The sequence below is a fragment of the Poecilia formosa genome, unplaced genomic scaffold (assembly GCF_000485575.1).
Source record: "Poecilia formosa unplaced genomic scaffold, Poecilia_formosa-5.1.2 Scaffold700, whole genome shotgun sequence".
In the NCBI taxonomy this organism is placed as follows: Eukaryota; Metazoa; Chordata; class Actinopteri; order Cyprinodontiformes; family Poeciliidae; genus Poecilia; species Poecilia formosa.
The window spans coordinates 30,847-52,534 of NW_006800639.1; the positions used below are offsets into that span (position 1 = coordinate 30,847).

Below are 21,688 nucleotides of genomic sequence, written 5' to 3' on the forward strand. Positions count from 1 at the left end.
GTCCCAGTGGTCTTCCATTTCCTTACTGTGTTCCTCACAGTGGAAACTGACAGCTGAAATCTCTGAGACAATTTTTTGTATCCTTCCCCTAAACAACTATGTTGAACAATCTTTGTTTTCAGATAATTTGAGAGCTGTTTTGAGGTGCCCATGATGCCACTCTTCAGAGGAGATTCAAATAGGGGAACATCTTGCATTTGGCCACATTAAATACCTTTTCTCATAATTGGATACACCTGGCTATGAAGTTCAAAGCTTAATGAGGTTACCAAACCAATTTTGTGCATCAGTAAGTCAGTGAAAAGTAGTTAGGAGTATTCAAATCAATAAAATGACAAGAGTACCCAAATTTTTGCACCTGTCAAATTTAGTTTTGATGCATATTGCACATTTTCTGTTAGTACAATAAACCTTATTTCAATACTGAAATATTACTGCGTCCATCAGTTATTAGATATATCAAACTGAAATAGATGTTGCAAACACCCAAATATTTAGAAATAAAAATGATTAAAATTAATAGGGGTGCCCAAACTTTTTCATATGACTGTAGTTAGCTAAGGTTTTATGTACATATTGTTTAATTTATGTTAGTTATCAGTTATGAATACGTTACCTGTGATCTGTTTAGCCATAGGTATTTCTATGAGAATGTTTATGTACAGAAGGAAAGAAAAGAAATACAAATCCATTGTATATTGTACAGTAAAATACTGGATAGTGTTAAGAATGAAAATCCTGATCGATAAATCTTAATTTGTATTGACACATGGAGCATAAAATCAGCCAAGAAAAGCATTCAGACTTTACTTATTTTATTCACTTTCAGCACTGAAAGGAGACGCTTTTACCATTACATTTGAGAAGAGTTTCTAAAAAAAAGTCTGTGCAGCGTCTGAGGAGAAGAAGGAGGCTAGCTGATTATATGGACTGAAAACACTCCCTGAAATCACACCATGTCTCTGTGGCCTGATAAGTTTCTGTTTCTCTGAGGAATGAGCCTTAGTGTCTAACAGAATCATAGATCTAACTCTGTAAAATGGGCCTTTTGTCTAACGGCATGTGACTCTTTCTCAACCTGGTAAAGCGTCTCAGCAATAGCGATGAAGTGTGTAGAAGGGTAAAACAAGTTGTGCCTTTTTATGGAAGGATAAAAAGAAACGGTTCATTACAGAAATAAGCAGGTTGACAAATGAATGCCAGAAAAATAACATTGACACAATGTCTAATAAGAGATTCCATGAAGATTTGAAAAGTAGGAAGTTGTGTCTACCTCATTATTTTAACCTGTTCTATATTGTTTACAGGTTAGTAGAGAAAAATCAGCGTCTGTTACACCGACACCAGCCCTGGGGCGTATAACAGATTCTTGGGGGCTCGTCCGGGATCGGCACCACCCACTGGTCAGGAGCTGATCCAAATATTGATGACTGGGACCAGGAGCGAGCAGTTTCTACTACAATTTGGAGTACTAAAAGGAGAGACTGTGTTGACAGGGGTCAGTGGTTGGCCTTTGAGACTGAGTGTGAGAAGGGAAGAGAGCAACTAGTCGGATGTTGGATGAAAAGGCCTGGTGTGAGACATTAGGAAAAGTCTTCCGAACCTGTCTGCAAGCGAACTCTTTCAGATCGCCAAACATGTTGGTCCTGTGCCTGACAAAGATCTGTCTATGCTAGAGATGATGATCCTGAGGGCTGCCTGGAATACATTAATGCATTCATGTACAGTAAAACCTCTCCATGAGGCAGAGGACAAAGGGATGGTTAAATTATTGGTTGACCACTATTGACAAAGTGGTCCAAGTACGTAAAGTAATGTTGGCAGAGAAGGTTTCTGATGTTGATGTTAATGCCATTGTTGAACCATATAACATAACAACTCTTACTAAATCCTCTAACACAACACAGGGTGTGGTTAGTGACCTGAGTCCACCTACTAAGTGGACTCAGGTCTGAGTAATGTCTGCAGCTCAAACAAACATTGCTGTCACTACATATGACAACACTAACGCAGCTGCAGTAAATCCAACAGCATCCATACTAAATGATGATTTGCAAACAATTCTGTTAAGCTACACAGACCTGGGCAAAAAGCTGATGCAGTGTGTTGACCCTTCGGTTACAAACCCAGCTTCACCTCAGTTTGCAGCTACCAGAGTTGGGGCATCCCGAGACCTTAAAGTGGAAAGCGGGCCAAATGGCAACCACCAGCAGCAATACGAACAATTTGTCCCCATCAGAGAACTTTCATTTCTTCCCCGGAGAGAATTTAAGATTCAAGGTGGCCAGATTGGTGATGACTCATCTGACATATCCTACAGTAATATGTCTAGACAAATTGACAAGGGGATTCAAAATAACTTTGCTGATTCTGATATTGTCCAGGCTATGCTCAAGATAATTAAACCAGGTAACTTCAAAGACATGTTGATAAACAAAGGTGATATGAAAGTTACAGAGCTGAAAGGATTTCTACAATCTCATCTGAGGAAGAAGAATAGCGCTGAACTATTTCAAGAGTTGATTTGCACCAAACAGCTTGACAGTGAGACTCCACAACAGTTTCTTTACAGAGTAATGGGACTAAAACAGCGAATAATGTTCACTTCTAACCTCCCTGATGCCAGTATTAAGTACAGCAAGGCAACAGTTCAAGATGTATTCTTACATACTGTTTATCAGGGGCTCGGGCATAAACACAATGACATTCGAAGGGAGCTGAAATCCCTCTTGGCTGAACCTGATGTCAAAGACGAGAAAATCCTAAGGCATGTAATGAGGATAACAAGTGAGGAAAATGAGAGACGACAAAGATTAGGACCTGTACCCCATCAGAACCTCGCCACTGTCTGCAGTGCACAGTTTGACACCGACACACCACTAGAACAACAAGCAGCACACCAGAGGAGCAAGTCAGTTGTCGACACTGACATCATCAACCAGCTAACCTCAAGAATTGATGCTCTCACTCAAATGGTGGCTTCTTTGAAACAAGGTGCAAGAGCACAACAGTTTGAGCAAGCCTGCCAGTGTTCACAAAGAAGAATAGGTCAGGTGAGGAGACAGAGAGCAAACAGCTGTCCCACCTGTGTTGAAAATGGCTCATCAAATTGTAACCATTGTTTCTTTTGTGGTGTGGAGGGTCACAGCGCTGTTGGCTGCCTCAAAAGGTTGCAGCAGCAGGAAAACTACAGCCGGTCACTGGAGAAGGGGCAACCAGTGACCGGGGTCCAGCCCCAACCAAAGACAACATCAAGTCTACAAGATACCCCTGTCTCCACAGCTGGAGTGACAAAGAGACCATCTCAGAGAAAAGAAAATAGTGCTAATTTGTCACAGGACTCAGTAATCAAGAAAAATGAACAGGTTGCAAGGCTGATTGAGAGAAAAGGTCTGATCCAGTGCTACCTTAATGGACTAGATGTAAATGCATTACTAGACACGGGGGCCCAAGTCAGCATGATTGATTGCACCTGGAAAAACAAACATTTGCCAAATATTGACATTCAACCTCTGGACTACTGAACAATGAAGATGAAAGTGAATTACAAGTATATGCTGTCAATGGGGATCTGATTCCATTTGATGGATGGGTTGCCATAACTGTAAATCTACCTGGAAATGAAGACCCCAATCTGATGATTAGGGGTCAGCAGATTGGCTGACCCCTACAGGTACAGAGGTACAGAGCTTTTCTGGTGAGCAGTCTGCCCATTGAAAGACCCCTACTTGGTTTCTATGTAGTGGATGAACTGATCCTGGGACAACAAAACAAGCCAACACTCCAACACTCAGAATGTTATTCTGTGGGGCCATCTCAATCTCAAAAGATAAAGCTAAGAGGATAGTGAATTGCATATCCACCACTAAACCCAGCATACAACAGGGGTGCCTCAAGGTTGGCCGACATGATGTCATCATTCCAGCAGGGCAAGTTTCATGGATAAAATGCAGGGTCCCATGTAATATGGACCCTTCTGACTGCCTTGTCCCTTTAGAGCCAGGTGAAGAGGGTGCAACCCCACAAGAGTTGGATGTTGGAGGGGGTTTGTTTGAAATTCAGAGCTAACTACTTTGTTTGTTCCTGTTGGAAACAACAAAAACATGACATAGTCCTGCCCCAACAGACTACTTTAGGTTGGATTCAGTCAATCAAGAGTGGTAGAGACGTACTCACCTATTGATGATGCTGGGGACCAGCCAGAAACTACTGTGAAGATCAGCAGCACGACTACTGCAACTGCGGATGAAAACTCCACTCAGTGGCACCCCCACCAGTTGACCTTAGCCATGTGGAGGAGGAACTGAAGGAGAAAGTGACAGAGATGCTCTACGAAGAGTCAACAGTCTTTGCTCAAAATGAAAGCGACATTGGTTGCATACCAAGTCTTCAAATGTCAGTCACTGTCAAAGATGATATTCCTGTTCAGAGAGCGTATACCAGTGTACCCAAACCACTGCTAAAATAAGTCAGAGTACATCCAAGATCTCCTGCCAAAAGGGTGGATAGTAAAATCTAAATCCCCATATTTAGCTCCAGTTGTGTGTGTGAGAAAAAAGGATGGGACACTGCAGCTGTGCATCGACTATCGTCTATTAAACCAAAAGACTGTCCCTGATTGAAGGAGCATTAGAAGGACCATCTCTCACAAATTGTACATGCATACAATTGTACGAGACATGAGTCCACTGGTTTCTCACCTTATTATTTGATGTTCGGCCACCACCCACGGCTGCCAGTTTATCTCTTATTTGGGCTGTTTAAAGAGACTAATCCAGTAACACCCAGGGGATATGCACAAAAATGGTCAAAACAGATGTCCCAGGCTTACCCCATTGCTCAAGAAAACAGCAAGCAGTCAATAGAATCTGTTACACGCACCAGAGCTGGTGTCGGTGTAACAGACTCTGATTTTTCCTGTGAACCAGATAGAACAGGTTGAAGTAACAGGGCAGACACAGCATCGTACTTCTCAAATTCTCCTGGAATCTGTTCTGAAGCCGGTTGTCAGTTATACAGATTCTGGAGCGATTACGAGAGCACACTGCCTCCTACTGGTAGCTTTCTGCTACTGCAATAAAGTCAATTACAATAGAAACCAAATCTTGAAACTGGAAATATACATAAAAAACCCATATCAATTAATTCAATATCAAAATAGCAAAAGAAAATAATAATAATATAATAATAATAATAATAATAATAATAATAATAATAATAGAAACCATTACTTTTTGTGTATACCACCCAGGCAACATGACTGAAAGTCCGGGCCACTTCAGACACATAGAGTTTTGTCAGCAGTATGAAACAGCAGCTTTTGTCCAAGTCACACTAATATGTTTTATCTGTGATGTCATCAGGTGCTTTGAGTGGCCAAAGGGGCTTCCTGGGCTGCATGAGGTCTCTGAAAATAAATGGGATCTTCTTTGATCTGGAAGAAAGGGCAAAGGTTACTCCAGGAGTGAAGCCAGGCTGTCAGGGCCATTGTAGCACCTACAAAATGCACTGCAGGAATGGCGGAAGGTGTGTGGAGCAATACAATGGATACTCATGTGACTGCTCTCTCAGTGCATATGATGGACCCTTCTGCACTGATGGTACAATCTTTCACATTTTTATATACTGGATTATATTTAATGAAGGTGTATTTTTAATTCCCCCTTTTTTGGTTGCTTCTTTTGTGCGTGGTGTGTGTACATGTCAGACGTAGGAGGGTATTTTGAGGCAGGAACCATGGTACGCTATGACTTTCTGTTGGATCATGGTGGATTGTTGCTGGGCGACCCAAGGAGCTTTTCAAACCTTGCCTATTTAGGGGAAACCAACCTCACCCAGGAGGAACTGGTCTTCAGTTTCAGTACATACAGTGCTCCAAGCATTCTTGTGTACATTAGTTCAAGGACCCAGGACTACATGGCAGTGGTGCTGCGACACAATGGTGGGCTTGTTAACACACCTTTTATTTGCCAGTAAAAAATTTGTCTGTTTACATAAAACGTGTCTACTTGTGTGTAGGCTCTCTCCAGGTCCGGTACAGTCTTGGTGGACTTGTAGAACCTTACACCATAGATATTGACCATCGCAACATGGCCAATGGTCAGCCGCACTCTGTCAACATAACAAGGAATCTGAGGGAGATTCGACTCCAGGTTGGGGCACTCATCCAGCTGGTAGTGTTTAACATGGCTAAAGTTGATCATTCGTAGTGAAAGTGTGCCAGAAATTCTAGTAGGTTGAAGATGGATTCTTGACTTGTGCTTTATAACCAAATCTTCAACAAAACGTAATCCCTTTAACCCTTTAGTTCCAATGGGAGTGCCTATTTTCAATTGCCTGTAGAATTTGAACCTATTTTCAATTGCCTGTAGAATTTGAACCACATAAGATAGAGTAATCATTTTTTCCCTATAAGAATGACACTTACTTTTTCTGACAATCAACATGTCCCAGAGCGCTGTATGTTTGCACAAATGAGTTCACAGATTTATAGTAACTAGAGGAACGCAAAGATGCAAGGCAAACTCAGACACACATCGTCCATTTCCTATCAGTCTATTGTGAAATAAAGGCCACTAGAGCTGAAAAAATCCTTTAAAAAGATGTATAAAAATCAAATAAACTTCTCCTTTTCTCTGTTTTCACTAGCTTGACCACTACACTGTGTCGAAACACACCCTGCCTGAGTCTTCTGACACACAGTTCAGCTTGGTCAAAAGTATCTTTCTTNAGTTCCGATGGGAGTGCCAGCACTCCCATTTGCACCTATTTTCAATTGCCTGTAGAATTTGAACCACATAAGATAGAGTAATCATTTTTTCCCTATAAGAATGACACTTACTTCTCTGACAATCAACATGTCCCAGAGCGCTGTATGTTTGCACAAATGAGTTCACAGATTTATAGTAACTAGAGGAATGCAAAGATGCAAGGCAAACTCAGACACACATCGTCCATCTCTATGATGATCGGTGGTAGTTTTAGCACACTAGCGCTCATTCTTTTTTGGTAAAATAGTCTGATACACGCAGCCAACACAAACCAACATCACATAGATTCATACAGACACATTTATGGATCCAGAAAGACCAAGAGTAGAGAGGTTTTATTCTTCGTGCAAAGCTTCAGAGCTTATTAACTCACAGTTCTAGCTGTTGAGAATGAAGCCTAAGGATTGTTATGACCCGGATACGACTGTGGAGATGAAGTTTTATAATGGTCAGATATACAGGGTTAAATTAGATTATGAGTATGACTACAAGTAGCTCTGGGATAAGAAGCATCTTGGCCATCAGCTAGAATGTTTGATCTAAGTTTTCCCTTAAGGGCTTTGTTCAAACCAACCAATTTTTTCAAAGCTTTTATTGACTACAGTGGCCTTTATTTGATAGTGAATTGACAGGAAAGTGGGTAATGAGAGAAGGGGAAGACATGCAGCAAAGACCACCAGGCCAGGAATCGAACCTGCAACAGCCGTGTCAAGGACTAAGGCCTCCATATGTGGGTTGTGCTTAACCCTTGTATGTGGAAATGGGGTCCAACCGACCCCACACACGTAAAGCTTGTATCATTTGCCATAGTCCTCTACTTTTGCCTCAGTCCTCGCACGCACAAGGGTTAAACCCTGCGTCACCACAGCACATCCCAGTAGACCAACCACTTTAAATTAAGTTCTTATTTCTACTAGAATTAGTGACCAAAATTGTAAAACAAAAGTCCTAACCCTATTATTATATGCATCAAAGCTTAATATCCTAACCAAACTGATAAGTGATATGCAGCTGGAAAAAGCACATCTAACAATTTTATTTTATTCATACAATTTATTTAAATAGTTCCAATTCCCAAAAGATGTCATATTTTGGCCTTCCCCCCAAAAGAAAACAAAGAAAACATCTACATTATGTACAGAAATATAAAACATCAGGCATGGTGGTCAAGCAGGTGATGGAGCACCCAACCCGTAAGTCCTCAGCGGTTCGAGTCTGTCTCTCTCTTACAACCCATTTCCTATCAGTCTATTGTGAAATAAAGGCCACTAGAGCCGAAAAAATCCTTTAAAAAGATGTATAAAAATCAAATAAACTTCTCCTTTTCTCTGTTTTCACTAGCTTGACCACTACACTGTGTCGAAACACACCCTGCCTGAGTCTTCTGACACACAGTTCAGCTTGGTCAAAAGTATCTTTCTTGGAAAGGTTTATGGTAAGTTTGAGAGGTTGTGAATAAGTGTTTTTCTAGAGGATAATTGATATAATTTTAAGACCTATATATTGGTAAAGTTCCACAACTCAAAGCTCCTGCAACATTTGTTTTCAAATTGTGTTAATTAATTTTTAGTCTGATACTTGAAGAACTAGAAATCCAGAGTAATATCTGCTGGACTATGGATCTGATTTTGTGCCTTAGAGGTTGTTGTAGAGCATTTCAGAATGATTATTTTGTCCTACACCCGCTGAGTGAGCTGACACTCCACCCATGTGAAAATTTTCAGTAGGACTGAGTGGTTAGAGCTCCATTTGTGTAGGTGTATGCTGCTTTGGTTTCTGACATATTAAGAATTATTTTTTCAGGTCATCCAGATGTCACCATCTTGCTCCAAAACAAACCATAGTGGGCTATTTTTTAGTGTTCTGATTGTGTGGGTTTGTTCTGTTAAAACCATCATTTGTGCAGCTTTCCTTCTTGATATATTAGAAACCTCCCTCGTTGCGTGTTGATCAAATTGTGAACTTTGCCTGATTTCACACCAGTGATTTACATCACTGATATAAATCACTGATGATATAAGTGATGATTTACAAATAGTCATCAATGATTTCTATCAGTGATGATATAAATATTTGTATCGTCACTGATGTAAATCAGTGATTTATATAAATGGAAGCGTTATTAGGTTAAAGATGTCTGATTTTAGACTAGCTTTAAAGGAGCACACTGATTGTTTTGATGTCTGTCAAGGCATAGTGGGCGGAGGTCTGGAGAGCGTGATGTGCAAAGGGTCAACATCTATCTTGATATGAAAAACTGAGCAGAAAAAAGGAAGAAATGAAAAAAGACTAGGCACAGAAACTAACTGAAGAAAGTAAAGCAGAAAATGTTACAAATGCAAGAGGAGTTTAATATATTAAAATACGCTATGAATATGTTGGTATAACTATTGGGCTTTTGTGATGTTGCAATGTTTAAGCACTTCCTTAAATAAAATGATTTCACTTAAAAAAAATTAAGGTGTTTGATATTTATATTGAATTTATTTTGCAGAAAGTCATCACAAGGATAAACTTCACACATAATTTTGAAATTAATTTCATAATTTTTATGAAAAATTATAGAAACTTATAATTATATAAGTTATATATTCTTCAATTGACTCAAAAGACTGAAACAGACAGCCTTATGAGCAGACATAGCCAAAGATTACTGCAGCCCAGATGTACTAAAGAATGCTACAGCAAGTCCTTTCTGCCCAAAGCAATCAGACTTTTTAATGCATAGTCTCTAGAGCTGTGCGTTTTAATTGTTGAATATATATTTAGTAATGTACTGAGCAATACGTGTCTTTAAAACTATCGCTGCTGATTGTTATTATTGTTGTATGTTTATTCTTATTACTTTATTTATTTTAATTTTTATTGTATGCTATCCTAGGTCAAACAAAATTTATCTTGTCTTGAATTGCGCCGCTCAAGGTGGCACCACATTGGAGTAGCTCTGTACTTTCATTGAGTCTTTTTTTTCTCTTTTTCAAACTTTCTACTTGAACAGCTGCTCCTTCTTATTTGGATACAGTGTAGTTGGACTTATTTTCCATATTTTTGCTGTTTTGTTATGATGCGTTAATGATGCATTAACCATAGCAACAAGGTGGTTTATAAGAGGGAGTTGCTGACTAACATCAGAGAAACTGAAATAATACCACAGCTGAAGCCAGAAACCACAGAGGAGTTAGAAGGAGGCATTGGGGATGCAGAGCAGGAGCAAAGAGGAGAGAGAAAGAAGAAATTCAAACCATTTCCAACTTCAAGCCCTGACAAGGATTCTGTAAGAGTATAAGGAATGCAGCATAATGTGTTTTATGGAGACATGACTGCAGTGTTATATCCCCGACTCCTACATCTCTCTTAGACGTAGACTTATTTTATTGTCACTACACAAAGAAACATAAGTAAAATTGGCAATGAAATGTCATCACTTGGCCACCAGAGCACACACAAAAACACAAGTGTGCCTATAGTTAAATAATATGTAAATAATAATTACTATTTTCAAACAGTCTCAGACAGTCTTCATGATGGGATTGTTGAGCAATCTGATGGCCAGTGGGAGACAACTATTTCTAAGTCTGGCTGTTCTGCAGCGGATGCTACGGACTCTCCTTCCAGATGGCAACCGGATGAACAGATGAACATGGAGAGGATTTTTGTAAACTTTTTATATTAGGTAAAAGTCTAGACTCTAGACTTTTACCTTTTGTAAACTTTTTATATTTTTTCTTGCTTTTCTTTTGTGAAGAATGTGTTGCTTTTCTTATTATGGGCAACCAATATGTAGCTCTAGACTCTAGACTCTAGATTGCTAATAATAGCAATTTATAAACTAATAGGGGTTTCTCTGGAATCTATCTAATAAAAATAGATGTTGGTTCGTTATGTTTGGTAAGAATAGTTAGGCATAAAACTAAATCTTGGTTCTCCATGTTTGATTCTACAAAGCAGATGGTCCTGAATGTTGATCTAAGGTAATGAGTAGTTTCTCTAGATGAGCTTCTCCGGATTCTAAGTTTGTTCTAATTTCTGCTCTGGGCTGAGTGAAATCCTGAGATCCAGAGGAACTATCCTTGGTTGAGTGAAGCATATAAACTAAATGTTCCTGTTCTGGATTGCTAAGCAGAATAACAATAGGTCCTCTGGATCTTATTGTTCTAAGCTGCTCCATCCGAGAAAACAATGTCTCCTTTGGGGAAATCGAATCAAAATATGATCTGCTCTGCTCTGAATACACATCGCTGGTGAAGAGATGATCTGTTAGAAAATGTTCACAGGAAGCAGAAGAAGCCTACCAGGGTTGTTTTGAAGCAACTGATTGGACTACTCTCTGCCAGCCACGTGGAGATGACATCAGTCTCATGACTGAGTGTGTAACTGACTGTATAAACCTCTGTGTAGCAGAACAGAACAGTGAGATGCCTCCAGAATAATAAACCATTGATCACCAGTGACCTAAAGGAACTGTTAAACTAGAAACAAAGAGCCTTCAGGGAATGAGACAGAGAGTTATTGAGTATACAGAAGAAGCTCAAGGTCAAGATTAGAGACAGCAAAGAGAAATACAGGAAGAAGCTGGAGAATAAACTGAAGAGGAACAATATGAGAGATGTGTGGTAAGGGTTCAAGCAAAAGGAGGATCAGACAGATGGAAGTCTGGATAGAGATGAACACATTCTTCAACAGGTGCAGTTCAGGAACAAGTTCATCATCATCCTCTCCTGTCTCCAGCCATACAGACATCCCACCTTCCTCTGACTCACAGCTTTCCTGTCAAACCTCAGATGTCCTGTCTTCCACCTCAGTCATGGACTCTTCTGCTTCCACAAGTTTGTCTTCAACTAAATCAGGAGATGCTGCTGCTCCCTTTGCCTCCACCGCCCACTTTTCTGCATCTAGAAGTGAAGAGGCAGCTGGAGAGACTGAACCAAAACCAGGCTACAGGTCTGGATGGTGTCAGTCACAGAGTCCTGAAGGCCTGAAGCTGCAGATCAGCTCTGTCATCTGGACAAAGCAGACAGCACTGAGGATCATGTTCTTTGATTTCTCCAGTGCATTTAACACAATTCAGCCTTATTTGCTTTGCCAGAAACTACGGAAGACACAGGCGGAGGCCTCAACAATCACCTGAATCTATGGCTACCTAACAAACAGACCACAGTTTGTGAGAGTGAAGGACTTGTGTCTAACCAGGTGGTCAGCAACACAGGAGCACCACAGGGGACTGTACTCTCACCATTCCTTTTCACTCTACACTTCCAATTTCGAGCACAAGTCTGTCATCTACAGAAATACTCAGATGACTGTGTAGTTACTGGGTGTATCAGAGATGGACAAGAGGTTGAGTACAGAGAGCTGGTGGACCGCTTTGTGTCATGGTGTGGGAACTATCATCTAATCTTGAATGTAAACAAAACAGAGGAGATGATTGTTGATTTCAGGATAAACGGAGTTAGATAAAACCCTATTTCCATCATGGGAGAAGAAGTGGAAGTGGTTGAAGAATATAAATACCTCAGTTTTCATCTGGACAAAAGACTGGACTGGAGATGCAACAATGAAGCGTCTATAAGAAGGGACAGAGCAGTCTGGACTTTTTGAGGAAGCTAAGATCCTTCAAGGTTTGAAACAAGATGCTGCAGATCTTAAGTCTGTTGTTGAGAATGTCCTCTCTTCTGCTGTCATCTGTTGGGGCAGCAGAAACAAAGCAGGAACATAAAAAAGCTTAATCTGATAAAGAAGGCTGGTTCTGTTCTGGGGACGACTGTAGCACTTCAGGAGATGATGATGCAAAGAAGGAGTCTTAATAAAATAAAGAAAGTTATGGACAACCCTGACCATCCTCTTCATGAGACTATCTTGAGAAAAGGGTGTCTTCTGTCAGAGGCTTCATCAGATTTGCTATAATACAGACCAGTACAGGAGATTTTTCCTGCAAACAGCAATCACTATCTACAATAACTCTTTGAAGAAACTGAATTAATGAGTTACAACATTTAATTTTCCTTTAGTATTAATAAAGAATTTTTAAATTTAAATGTAAAAAGAAATGTATTTGGTTCTTATTTTCTTTACAGTTATTTTGATTTTTGAATAAATGTTCATCTCAGGGTATAGGGGAAGAAATTTGATGTCGGTGTTTATGAATTTTTTGTTGCATTTTTTGTCTATAAAGTCACAGCTATTCATAATCAGAAATAGTTCTGAGTAACAGCTGGATATATCTGCAATGCAGAAAGAATTGCCTTTGAGATTTAATACTTTTGACAATAATTGTAAAATAAAAAGTTGCTGTTGGAAATGTGGCAGTGTTTACCAAGGAAGCTGTGTCTGTTGCAAAAAAAAAAAAGTTTTCACAAGTATTAAAATCATTTTGTTCCACTCTACTGCACATGTGTAAATACATCAAAGTTTGCTCTGTATTCAACAAGTCGTAAGAATTACACTTGAATAGCCAAATATCTCCACTCAAGTCTTTTAAGCAAAATTACCTGTACTGTACATTTAAAATAATTTTTTGTTGTTGTACTTTTTAGCAGCACAAAGGGCTAAACAATAGCCAGTCCCACCATTTTGGATGTTGAAGCTGTGGCACAGAGGCGCACTATCCCAATTCTCAAAATTGTGCACGCTTGTAACCTGCACACTCAAACCCTTGTTCACTTTGAGTACACACTTCATGGAGTATTGGGACCAGGCCCAAGTTGTTGGCTGTAGTTCATATCAGTAAATATCTGTTTGAGTGAGACTTCTCCTGGCTGGTAGTTTTTCCTTTATTGCATTGCTACCATAGAGTAAGCAGTTACAATTATTTCCCATTCTGTTTATTTTTTCTATTTTAGCAGACCCTCGGTTTTTAGACATTTGTGTGTTCTGTTAGTTATTGATCCCTGTGCTGCTTTTCATAGTTGGTTAGATTTTGTCTGTCAGTTCCTCACCTCTTGCTACTTGTATAAAAACGTGTGGATTTACAACTAAAACATTGACACGGCAACCCACCAATTGCAGGGCAAAATCCTTTCTCCATCACCCCAATATGGCAGCAATGAATGAGTAAATACAAAATAATACAATACTATGGAATATAGTATTGTAATATACATTCTTATATACAGTATATGTAAGTTTTATATTTAAACACAAATTTGTTGTCAGTATAATCAACACAATCCACTTTGAAGATGACAATGAACCTTTCAGAAGTTTGGACAGTTCCTTGTTAATACATAGTTTGTCTGACTTTGTGATGATCTGAGCCTCTTTTCTTGTTGTAGAAACGGGACAGATTGACCCCATTCTAATAGAGCGCTACAACAGCCCAGGCTTTGTTGGATGCTTATCCAGAGTTCAGCTGAATAATGTGGCACCGCTGAAAGCTGCACTTCGCTCAGGCATGACTGCTCCAGTCAGCATCCATGGAATCCTGGTCCAGTCCAACTGTGGAGCCTCACCACTGACCATTACCCCCATGCCCCTTGCTAGTGACCTATGGCAAATAGAAGCTGGTAGAATCCCACTCAGATAATCAGAGAATGTAATAACATGTCCTAGTTCAAATGGATAACATATTTGTTTTATCTGCAGGTGGCGCAGTTTTTCCCTTCAAAGACGAAAAGATTGGAGGTGATGCTGCTCATCAGAATTTTGCAGTAATTGCAGGTAAATATTTTTTTATTTCAAATGTATTTACAGCTGAAGTGGCAATGGAGGCAGCCAGCTAAGTGAGAGGGTCTAGCATTCTGTTAGTGCCAGCAGAATGCTAGACCCTCTCTAGCATTCCCTGTGTGTCCTGACCTCACCCTGTGTGCTACGCAGGGTGAGGTCCAATTCTCACCCTGAGCGGCACACACCGCCAGGGCAGGCCCCACATGCCCACTCTGCCAAAGAACAGTGTTGCCCCTATTCCCTTTCATCCAGGTCCATACCCATTAAGTGATGCATTCACTAGATACCAGATCTGTTCAAGTTCAATGTTAGTTTTTCTTGCAGGCATACATTCTCTTCATAGAAACATGATCTATGTTGTCAATTCACTGAAACAATATGCTTTGTCAACTAAGCAAGGTGTGAGCTGCTTAGTTGCTGGTGTGAGCTGCAACTAAGATTTGAGGAATCAAAGCAGATTTGATTCCTCTCTGCTATGAGGAATCAAAGCAGATAATTTTCCTTTCAAATCTGCCCTTCAAAATGGGTCTTCATTTGTATGTGGTGATAGTTGAGGAGTCAAGTCAAGTTTATTTGTATAGCACATTTTCAGCAATAAGGCGTTTCAAAGTGCTTTACATCATAGAAACACCAAATATGAAACAAGCAGTAAATATAAGATTTTGTCAAGTGCAAGTATCAAAATCATGAAATATGTGGATCAGTGTTCCAGCTACTATGAATCTACTATGCAGAATGAATACCTCAACTTCCTGGTCTGCATCAGTTGTACATAATCATAATCTCAGGGTTTTGAAGTTGATCCGAGTGATGAATCTCCACTGTGTGCTACACTGGGATTACAATCGCCTCTTCCGCCAAAGATATTAATCGTAAATGTAAATAACAGTTTTTCAATTGAACCTATAAGAAATCGGCAAGGCTCTGAATGAGGGGATTTTCACATTTGACATTGCTGAAGTGGAAAAATCCCGCTAGCTGCAGCAGTAGTTCAGCTGGCTGCGAGTCCAGCTCACAGACCACACTGATGAGATTTTTTTTTTCCATTAAATGCAAAGCTGAGGTAAATGTTTCCCTTCACTGCCTTGCTGACAAACAAAGCGCAAATAGAAGGAGCTGGAGGGGAGACCCAAGAAGGAAACTGTTCTGCGGTCACTGGGGAGATCGCCTCCAATCGAATTCTTAGCAAGAATTCGATTTATGCAAACCTCACACACCCCCTCCACCTTGTATCCCGCTCAAAGCAAAACGAGTGGTCCTATGGTTCCTATAGCGCCAGTAGGACCGGGTCGAATGGAGCCGGCCTGGGCTGGGCCAGGCTGGACCCTGCAGTGCAAAAAGGGTTTTGGTCTCTGCTCGGAGCAAATCTTCGCTTGCAAAACTCTCTGCTCACTTGGTGGATTTTTTTGTGCCATAATCCAAGAGTACACATTTACAGTGTGAAGACAGGATTTCGTGTCTTTTGTTACTTTTGCTTACATTTTCATTTTGAAAGCAGGACCAAATGTATTTCCTCTCAAAACTTGTAATGCTTGTACTCAAAACTTCTCCTCATGCTCACACCTAGTCTCTGCTTGGACTCTGCTCACTTCTGAAACATAGAAGTGCCTTTTGGCACAGTTGCCTGGCAACCTCTCATAATTGCCAATAGAATACAGGTGTCAAACTCCAGTCCTCATGGGCCGGTGTCCTGCAGATTTTAGATGTGTCACAGATACAAAACACTGGAATGATGTGGCTTAATTACCTCCTCCTTGTGTAGATAAGTTCTCCAGCGCCTTACTAACGACAAATGATTCTATTCAGGTGTGATTCACATCTAAAAGTGGCAGGACACCGGCCCTTGAGGATTGGAGTTTCACACCCCTGCAATGGAATGACAATGTTGTACTGGGTGTGTTTGTTTCCTTCTAGAAGCAAGCAATAATCAATAATAAATATTTATTTTCAAGCAAAATGAAATGATAAGCAATAGTGCCTTGGAGAGGGGCTGCTGCCAGGATTTTGGAAACTGAACACAAAGAGGAGAGAGATGGTGAGTTCACGGGAAATGGGATTTTGCAATTTCCAAAAATAAACTGAAAATGTTTACTTGGTGAAGGTAAATCTAAATCCGGGAGCGGGATTTTTTGCCCGTGACGCATGACACAATTGCCTCCCGCACAGTGAGATAAGGTGGCTAACTGCGGATCTCAAAGTAGCGAACGTTCCAGAAAACAGAACAGTTTTTGGTGAATTTAAAAAAAAAAGTTTTTGGTGAATAAAGTGGAGTAGACTTGCTACTTGTCAGATAACGGGAAACATTGAACGTTGTATCGTTTCTGCTTCAGCACGGAGTAGCGGTTTAAGCAGAGAAGTAATGAAATACGACACTGACAGGCCTTTGCGTCTGCCTTTCTCTGAAGAACTACTGAGCGGGAGGAGACAGCCAGGTGAGGAAAAACTGTTCTTATCTATCGATTCAGTGTTTTTATCATACAGACATTAGGCTGTTGTTGTTCTATTAGCTAGCTGCTAGCTAACGACTTTGCTAGCAAAGCAAGATAACTAAAAGGCTTCTTCCCTGTGTAGTTAATGATAGCAGTCATTCTTCAGTATTGCTTATGCAATACGGGGCACATCGCCCGTCCAAAACATATCATTTCCATAATGATATGTCTGATCTTCTAATTTCCTTTGCTGCATAATGTACATTGCATTTATTCTAGCTTTAGGTAAAGGAGAATAGCACTTAAATAAAAGTCCAACAAGGATATTCATTTAGAATTAAAAATAACTCATCCTGAATTACCATGATCAATTTAATGTATGCAATAAAAGTGTGTCATTAATGAAGGGGAAAAAACTCAATCCAGACTTTAAGTAAGTTTAGGGTCTGCTTCGCAGAGTATGAAGTTAATTTTTTTCCCCAATTATTCAATGAAAAATAAAAACTCAGTTAAGTAAAATAAGATTGTGATCAAAACTTTTGTAATTGTAATGATTTATTTTTTAAAACAATGTTTTGTTTAAAAAACTTTTTTAATTAAATAACTAATTTTTGTCTTGTGAACTTAAAAAGTTATTTGCCAAACATAAACTTTTATTTGCACACATCAGAAATCTTTTGTTGCGATTTTAGGCCCTGCCCATGACGTCATGTGAGAATCACAAGCAAAACTTTGAGTCACAAACAAAAACTTAGAATAGCAAGAAATTATTTATGACATGCGCAAATAAGTTTGTTTTGCGAATAATTTTTTCACGTCATAAGACAATGATTATGATAAATAAATAAATGTGTGATTTTAATTTAAAAAAAAGTTTTTTTAAGCAAAACTCAGTTGGCTTTTCTCATGGTGACAAGCATTAACAATTCAGTTTTTGCTTTTGTTTTTTTTCTGCAGTTCCACATTAAAGTTTGATGCAGCTCTGCTTTCCTTGAATGGACCATCTTCATTTCCACTGCAAGTATAGCAAACAGGCAGCCCTTCTTTTATAGATTACAGTACACTAAAAGGTAGCATTGTGCCCTTGTTTATCATCAGGCCCAAGCAGTGAAGCGCTGGCGAAGGCCTATTGTAATCGCAGGATTTCTTATCCTTATTTTTATTTTTCCGCCACTCCGCAGGGCTGTTTGGGGCCTTTAATATATTCAAAAACTCACTAAACTTGACCCAAAATTGTCCCAACAAAAATGTTCGGATTCCGGTGGAATCGCAAGTGGGCATGGCCAAACTGCTCTACAGCGCCCCCTAATGTGAGTTGGGGGAAACCGTAGGTCATAGAGATCTGAAAATCGGTATGTAGGTAGATCCCCCCCAAATCAAGAAAAAAAGTCTCTTCGGGTGCGTTCACACTGCAGTCTGAAGTGACTCAATTCCAATTTTTTGGCAATTCCGATTTTTTTTGCCAGGGCCATTCACACTGCCAGTAAATGCAACCTGTATGCGTTCTGCAGTGTAAACGGGCAAACAACCTGACAGTGTCCCGCATGCGCAGTAGAGGGCGCAATAGCGTCAGCGTTCTAAGTTATCCGGCCGGAGCAGCATATTAACGACTTAATCCTCATATAATCCGTCATGGTTGTTGTTTTTCTTCTCACTTGCGCGTATCAGGATGCAGAATAGTGAGATTTGTTGAGAATCAGTAACGTTCAGTTCGGATGAATGCGACCTGAACGTTAGGTCGCATTTGAATTGGATACGTATCGGATATGGATCACATTCGAAAAAGAATCCAACCTGTGCTGTTCACACTGCCATGAAAAGATCGGATACAGGTTGCATTACGTCAAAAAAAATCGGAATTGGGTCACTTCAGGCTGCAGTGTAAACGCACCCTTGGAGGTACCCTCTAAAATGCTCAGGAAGGCGGCCATTTTGGGTCAAAGGTCAAATTTTGGCCTTTCACTTTTACACGTCGAACTTTAACAAACTCCTCCTTGAGTTTTTGACCAATCGGCTTCATTCTTGGTCAGAATGAAGTAAAGGTTATCGAAAAAATGGACTTTTCGTATATGTTTGCCGAAACAAACAAAACGCTATAACTTTCTCATAAAAAGGTCAATTGGCACCAAACGTGGCATGAGGGATCCTGGTTGAATGCCTAATAATCCTATGTTGTTATAGTCTTACCTCACATAAGCCTCACCCCCTCAGAACAGGAAGTGTCTTTTTTTACTTGGAAAGATCCAACTCTGGCTCTCTTGACCAAATCAAGATGATCTTGTGTCAGATGACTGATAAGTTGGTCTCACTTGCTTTAAAGCGCCAACAGTTTTCAGTGGAGGGCGTGGCCGTGACGGCGCAGCGAAGTCACAGGTGGTCACGCCGCTGCCATACGTTTGGCTCTAGATTCCACATGTGCAGTGAGCTGCACCAATCTCACTGAGATCGATCTTTGTCCACCACCTGACAGGAATCCAGTGCAAAAGTTGGAAGGCGTGGCCTAATTACTTCACAGCGCCCCCTAGAATTTTTTTTAATTAGCCCCAACCCATCCTTTCTCCCAGATTTCTGAAATTTGGTACATGTGTATCTTGTCAGGACCTACAAAAAAGTCTCTTGGATCCATGGTCCAAACCCAACAGAAAGTCGGCCATTTTGGATCAAAGTCGCACTTTTGTCTATTTTATTGATGTTGTATCTGAGCGAACTCGTCCTAGAGCTTTCAAGATCCAGGCTTCAAACTCAGACAGCACAGTCTTGAGGCATTGAGGGTCAAAAGTTATCAAAGGAATTTTTCTATGTCAATGCATGTGGGCGTGGCTAAGCCTCAAATCTGGCCATTCTCCATGAAATATCAAGATGGAATAACTTCCCCATATAAGCTCCCAGCTGCATCAAATGTAATTTGTTTCATCACAGACCAGAGCTTATCACATTGAAATGGTCAATTGGTTACATCAGTTTAGCCCCGCCCCCTTCCAACAGGAAGTCACCTGTTGGAAGGAGCAGTTAGAACAGTCTTTTTTTCTGTTTTTTCTGCTCTAAATCATACATGCATTATCCTATTGGCAGTAAACTTGTGAGGCTTGACCTTTGTCAGCCTCTAAAGAGCCCAATAGCTTAAAAATTGCAATTCAGATCGACTGCGCTTGTGCATCGTCAGGGAGCGCTGCGGAAGATGTAGGTGTGTGTCGCCTGGCGGACAGCAGCACGAGAGCGTCGGCGGTGGCGAGAGAGTGGCAGTGCTGGAACCCCCCCGGTTGCCAAAAGGCCTTCGGCGCGCTTCACTGTGAGGGCCTCCAATGTCGCTTTACGGCTTTAATTTTAATAGTGTAATTCTGTAAAGACAAAATATGTCTAGTGCGCTAGCTCTGATTTACATATCTTGCTAATTTGCGGGTTTGAATATTGCAATACTTTCCTATAACAAAATAGATCTGCAGAAAGAAATTATTAATAAAATATCTTACGTATGCCTAGTTGTATGCTCTATACAGAGATTTTCTTTAGCTTTGATCGTATATTTCACAATTTTGTAATTTATCATTGTTTATTAAACTCTGAAAGCTGTGTGGCTTTGTTAATATTCTGTCCTAGAATGTGGTTAGATGTGCCTCTTTTTTTTTTTTTTTTTTTTTTTTTGAGCACCTGCCCAAAAACGTGGGCCAAAAAACCCACGGCCCTGTGGTGTAGAGACCACAGGGCCGTGGTCTCTGCACGGCCCTGTGGCTAACACTCTGGCAAAGAGGTGCTGGCAGTCCCCTGCTCATATACTCCTCCAGTGATGAGATTGGCCACAGGTGCATGTAAACAGGAACCGCTGGCATGCCCTCCAGGTATTGCAGCCTCCTGACACCCTCTAGTAAACGAATGATGGTGGCTGAAAACAAAACCCACTCCCACACCCCGATTCACAGCACAATATGCTGCATCAATAAATTCCTGTCATAATCTATTCTTAACCTACACTGGGATTACAATTATTCAGCCAAAGATTTTAGTGGTAATTGTAAATAACATTTCTCCAATTAAACCGATCAGAAGTCGGCTAGGCTGTGAACGAGGGGATTTCCCCATCTGGCGTCGTTCCAACCGGGAAATCCCTCCTGTCCCAGCGGTAGTTCAGCTGGCCGCGAGTCCAGCTCAGAGACGACATTCAGATGAGACTTTTTTTTTGTTGTTAAATGTAAAGCTGAGGTAAATGTTTCCCTTAGCTTCCTTGCTCATGAGGGCATTCATAAAGAGCGGACGGGAGAACCAAGAAGGAAACTGCTCTGCGGTCGCTGGTGAGATCGGTTTAGTAAGAATTCAGTTTACCTGACAATCATGCTTAATGCAAAACGACCAGGGCTATAGGACCATAGACCTGGTCGAACGGAGCCTGGCTGGGTCAGGCTGGACCCTGCAGTCCAAAAAGGGCTTAAGTGTGAGTGCAAGGAGAAGTGAGAAGTGTTGTGGGAAAAAAATATTTCCAAGCACTGTTAGATGAAATCACTCAGTCAGTTTTATTTTTACATTATGCACAATATACAGAGCTTGTAAGACAGTCAATAATGAAGAAGTTCCGAATGAAAAGCCTCCCCCAGGCAGAGTCAACACATGGGTTTTATACCAGGGATATGGTATCCAAAACATGGGAGGGTCTGGTTCCCATGCAGCTGCAGGAAAATAACTTCCAAAATTGTGTGTTTAGCCCAAACAGGTTCTTTTGGTGTGAATTCACAAGCATTTAATATAACATGATCAGCAAATGTTAACTTATAATAATTTTCCCACCACAATTTTCTCCCTTGATTATAGGTAAATATGTAAAAAAAATCCTTTATT

The 21,688-nt window shown here is 40.4% G+C and overlaps 2 protein-coding genes across 3 annotated transcripts in view; both read left to right on the forward strand.

The window, feature by feature from the left end:
* LOC107834634 (uncharacterized) overlaps nucleotides 1-4,744 on the forward strand; it is a 6,996-nt gene extending 2,252 nt beyond the window's left edge. The window contains exons 1-2 of one of the 2 annotated variants that reach the window (XR_001660443.1): nucleotides 950-3,647; nucleotides 3,688-4,744. Coding sequence is in view for 1 of the 2 variants with exons in the window: in XM_016666307.1 (XP_016521793.1) it covers nucleotides 1,959-3,524 (1,566 nt within the window). In the remaining variant the exon portion in view is untranslated. Of the gene's footprint in view, nucleotides 1-949 lie in introns of those variants that run through there. The other variant, XM_016666307.1, reaches the window with a different exon arrangement.
* The window catches only part of LOC103130957 (contactin-associated protein-like 2), a gene marked incomplete at its 5' end in the record, with an annotated part of 58,147 nt that overhangs the window by 30,589 nt on the left and 5,870 nt on the right, over nucleotides 1-21,688 (forward strand). The window contains 6 exons of the mRNA XM_007542490.2: nucleotides 5,364-5,600; nucleotides 5,708-5,941; nucleotides 6,019-6,152; nucleotides 8,112-8,205; nucleotides 14,042-14,272; nucleotides 14,352-14,426. Of these exons, the coding sequence (XP_007542552.1) occupies nucleotides 5,364-5,600; nucleotides 5,708-5,941; nucleotides 6,019-6,152; nucleotides 8,112-8,205; nucleotides 14,042-14,272; nucleotides 14,352-14,426 (1,005 nt within the window). The remainder of the gene's footprint in view (nucleotides 1-5,363; nucleotides 5,601-5,707; nucleotides 5,942-6,018; nucleotides 6,153-8,111; nucleotides 8,206-14,041; nucleotides 14,273-14,351; nucleotides 14,427-21,688) is intronic.